This window comes from Plectropomus leopardus, unplaced genomic scaffold, assembly GCF_008729295.1.
Source record: "Plectropomus leopardus isolate mb unplaced genomic scaffold, YSFRI_Pleo_2.0 unplaced_scaffold20526, whole genome shotgun sequence".
Taxonomy (NCBI): domain Eukaryota; kingdom Metazoa; phylum Chordata; class Actinopteri; order Perciformes; family Serranidae; genus Plectropomus; species Plectropomus leopardus.
Genome location: NW_024622191.1, coordinates 240 through 4,620, shown reverse-complemented (window position 1 = coordinate 4,620; position 4,381 = coordinate 240). Strand labels below are relative to the sequence as shown.

Here is a 4,381-nt window from a genome sequence, read left to right as displayed (position 1 = left end):
GTGTGTGTGTGTGTGTGTGTGTGTGTGTGTGTGTGTGTGTGTGTGAGAGACAGTGCGGAGCAGGTGGATGTCTGATCGAACTGGCTCAGGAGCTGCTGGTCATCATGGTGGGAAAACAGCTGATCAACAACGTCCAGGAGTTCATCTGCCCGTAAACGCACACACACACATACACACACACACACATGCACACACACAGACAACAAGATAACGACTTCTGTCAACGACATAATCATTTCTACAAAAGAGGTCACACCTTCTGTAAACTAAAAAGACAAGAATCTCTACAAAAAAAGATGTGAACAAAATCGTTTCTGAAACAAGAAAATACCGTCTGTGTCCGAGTTTATCATTTCTGAAAACAAGATAAAACGTTTTCTGAAGCAGATCATTTCTGAAAACAAATTAGTTGCTTCTGTGAACAAGATCATTATTTCTAAGAATAAAATAATAACTTCTGTGAGCGAGATCATTTCTGAAGACAAGATAAACACTGCAGTTAATCATTTAGTTTTGCCACTTTACTTTCATGTTTTAATAATGGTTGACGTCAAACAGGAGGTATATATATGAAGAAGAAAGTTTAAAGAGAAAAACTCAAATATGACAAGGAGTAATGGTGCATAGGGCGGGGGAGAATTAGTGGTATATCTCAAAAATTAAATCTACAGTTTCGTCCTCTCAATCATCTCTAACAACAAAAAAACTTTTGTAAATGAGATTAAAATTACTTAAAACAAGAAAATAACTTCTGTCTATGAGATAATTAATTCTGAAACAAAATATAAAAATAAGTTGAGAACAAGTAAAAAAAATTGGGTGACAGTTTTCATGATGACCTCATTTTGACCTCATGATGACCTTGACTCTTTTCAGACTAAACTGACAGCTCGTTATTTTGCAGGAAGTTGAAGTCGTGGTGGCAGAAGAGGAAGGCGGGTCGTCGGCAGAAGGAGGTGAAGAAGGAGGGAGAGGAGGAGGCTCAGAGGGAAGTGAAAGAGGAGGAGGAGGAAGCGTGTCCCTGGGAGGAAGACTACCAGCTGCTGGTCTGTGAGGGACTCTTCAGTGAATACCTGGAGATGGGTGAGTCCTGCTCTGATTGGTGAGTCCTGCTCTGATTGGTTCGCTCACCTGGAGCAGCTGGGTGGGCGGAGCGTACATTAACTCCTCCTTGTCCTCCTCAGTGATCCAGTTCGGTTTCATCACCATCTTCGTGGCGGCGTGCCCCCTGGCGCCGCTCTTCGCTCTCATCAATAACTGGGTGGAGATTCGTTTGGACGCTCAGAAGTTCGTGACGGAGTATCGGCGTCCGGTCGGCGAGCGCGCTCAGGACATCGGCATCTGGTTTCCCATCATGCAGTTCATCACACACATGGCCGTCCTCGGCAATGTGAGACATGTCTAGGAATTTTTCCTTAAATTTATGATGTTTCTCGAATATTAAGACGTTAGGATTTTACAAAATTTCTGGGATTTTATCTCGTTTCTGGGATTTAAGACGTTTCCAGGATTTTAGAAAATTTCCAGGATTTTAGGATGTTTGTAAGATGTTAGGATATTTCTAGTATTTTAGGACATCAGTGTCTCAGCTGTGTCCTCTGTGTCCTCTGTGGGGGATCCTCCTCTGGCTCTATTTTGATGCTGTTTTATGTCTCTGAAACCTTATGGAGACTAAAAGGACAAAAACTATTCACAGAGTCAATCACTTTATTTTTATTGTATGTTAGAAAATATTTGGGGGGCCACCAGGGGCCCTATCAGGGGCCAGATTTGGGCTGCAGGTCGTATGTTGGGTTAGATGTTTATATTACTGTGACTTTTTCTTCACCAGCAGCCAATAAAATTGACCAACTTTGTTTTTAGGCATTTCTCATCGCGTTCACTTCGTCCTTCGTACCTCGACTGTACTATCGCTACACCAGAGACAGCACGCTGAGCGGCTTCATCAACTTCACTCTGGCAACATCACCACGCAACTACAGCCAGCAACACACACCCTGCAGGTAGGCAACATCACTGCAACTACAGCCAGCAACACACACCCTGCAGGTAGGCAACATCACTGCAACTACAGCCAGCTCTGTTGTTGTTGTCACTCTTGTTGTTGTTGTTGCTCTTGTTAATAATTTTTTGTTGTTATATTGATGTTAAAGTTGTTGTTCTTGTTGCTGCTGTTGCTCTAGTTGTTGTTGTCGTTGCTGATGATGTTGCTGTGGTGTGCAGGTATCGGGGTTTTCGGGATGAAGACGGCGAATACCTCCCAGAGTACTTCCACCTCCTTGCCATCCGGCTGACGTTCGTCATTGTGTTTGAGGTGGGTGTTTGTCACACGTCACGGTCATGTGATGAGGTTTTAGTTGCGGCGTGATGGAGCTCCTCCTCTCTTCTCCGCAGCACGTGGTCTTCTCCATCGGCCGCCTGATCGACCTGATGGTGCCCGACATCCCTGAGGAGGTGGAGATCAAGATGAAGAGGGAGCACTACATGGCCAAGGAGGCGCTGGCTGAGAACCAGGTAACAAAGCTGACCGTCAAATCGCCGGCTCGCAGGTTTGGAAGACATGTTTCCTCTAAAAAAGCCAAAAATGTTTCAAGAAATTAAAGTAACCAAAAAATATCAAAGAAAGAAGAACCTACCTTTTTTTTAATGGCCCAAAATATTAGGACGTGTTTTCTTTAAAAATTGCCAAAAATTCTTGAAGAAAAAGAAATTGCCAGATATTTTTCAAGGTTCAAAAAATGCCTAAAATCTTTAAAGAAAACATGTTGCCAAATATTTTTCAATGACACAAATTCAAAAAAATATTAAGATTTCAAAAAACGTTTGAAGGAAATAAATGCCCCAAAACTGATTTCTTTGAAGGATGACAAAATGTTTTTCAAATAAACTAATAAAGTCCAGGAGAGGACCTGTGGGGCAGGAAGGCATGTTTTAAAAAACAAAAACAACAACAAACAAACAAAAAACAATCATTGTTAAACAAAACAATAGGATTTCAGGATATTTCTAGGATTTTGGGATCTTTCTCAAGTTTTAGGACATTTCTCAGATTTTAAAGATGTTTCTAGAATGTTTAGGACATTTCTAGTGTCTAATGTCAGGACATTAGTGTCTTAACAAGTGTAAATTACTTTATTTCTACTGTAAATTAGAAAATGGTTGTAGGGCCACCTGGGACCCTATCGGGGCCAGATTTGGCCCGTGGGCCTTAAGTTGAGTATCACTGCCTTGAGACATGTACATGCTCAAACTGATCCAGGAGCTCCAGGAGGAATTCGCAGCATCCTTTTGGCTAAACGTGCACGGAGCTATGATCAGTTTGACTTGTGTTTTGTGCTTGCAGTCGCTGGGGAAAACCATGATTCCTGGAGAGAAGGACGTCCAGTCCAGCGACTTGCGGCAGCGTGTATCCAGACTACCGGAGAGCGACTCCCCTCCACCAAACCTGAAGGAGATCCCAGAGGAGCCCGACCCCCCAAACAGCTGCTAAAAACACATCTGAACTCTGCTGGGTGTGCTCCTCTGCCTGAACGTCCAGCTCCTCCAGACGGAGTTTCTCCTCTCCATCAAACTCTCTGACAGATCTACAAGACCATGGTGAGACCTCCACAAGATCAACAAGAACCAGGTCCTGACAGGTCCTACAGAAACACTTCTGGATGTCTGGAGGTTCTACCACATCTTTGTTACGGTGCACAAAATCTGTCAGCCTTCTGTTTGACCAGAGGAACATGGACAAGGGTTGAGTTGAACCACCACACATCATAAAAGAGCTCCACAAGAGGTCTTTCAGACCTTCAAGCACCCCGCCAGATCTCCACAAGGGGGACGTCTCTATGAGAGCCCTGAAAGTTAACAAGAGCTGTGCAAGAAATCTGCAAGACTTCCATATGAGCTTTCCAAGAACTGGTCTAGGTCCACAAGAACAAAAGACCTTCACAAGAGTCCATAAACCTTTCAGAGGGACCATATGAGGCCTGCAGAGCCTCAGAGAGCTCGAAACACCTTTCAAATTTGGCACAAATGTCCACTTAGACTCGACGATGAACTGATTAGATTTTGGTGATAATCCGTTAAAACTCTTTTGTCTCATTCTTATTACCAGCAATACCTCAAGAATGCCTTGAGGGAATTTCCTCCAGTTTGGCACAAACGTCCACTTGGACTCGATGATGAACTGATTAAAATTTGGTGGTCAAAGGTCACCATGACCTCACAAAACATGTTTTTGTCCATAACTAAAGAATTTACATGGTAATTATGACAAAATTTCATACAAATGTCCAGCAGGATAAAGTAATTAAGTAATTGTGTTTTGTATCCAAAAGGTCAAAGGTCAACTCCACTATGACATCATGTTTTGTGTCCATTACTCGACACC

General features: G+C 42.9%; 1 protein-coding gene across 1 annotated transcript; it reads left to right on the top strand.

Annotated features, from left to right (window-relative positions):
• The first annotated feature begins 59 nt into the window (after window positions 1-59).
• Window positions 60-4,078, top strand: LOC121965554 (anoctamin-7-like). Its single transcript, XM_042515696.1, has 7 exons — window positions 60-151; window positions 905-1,083; window positions 1,185-1,390; window positions 1,864-2,003; window positions 2,224-2,314; window positions 2,395-2,514; window positions 3,344-4,078. The coding sequence occupies exons 1-7, from the start codon at window positions 105-107 to the stop codon at window positions 3,488-3,490; spliced, it is 930 nt and encodes a 309-aa protein (XP_042371630.1). The 5' UTR covers window positions 60-104; the 3' UTR covers window positions 3,491-4,078.
• Window positions 4,079-4,381: the final 303 nt, after the last annotated feature.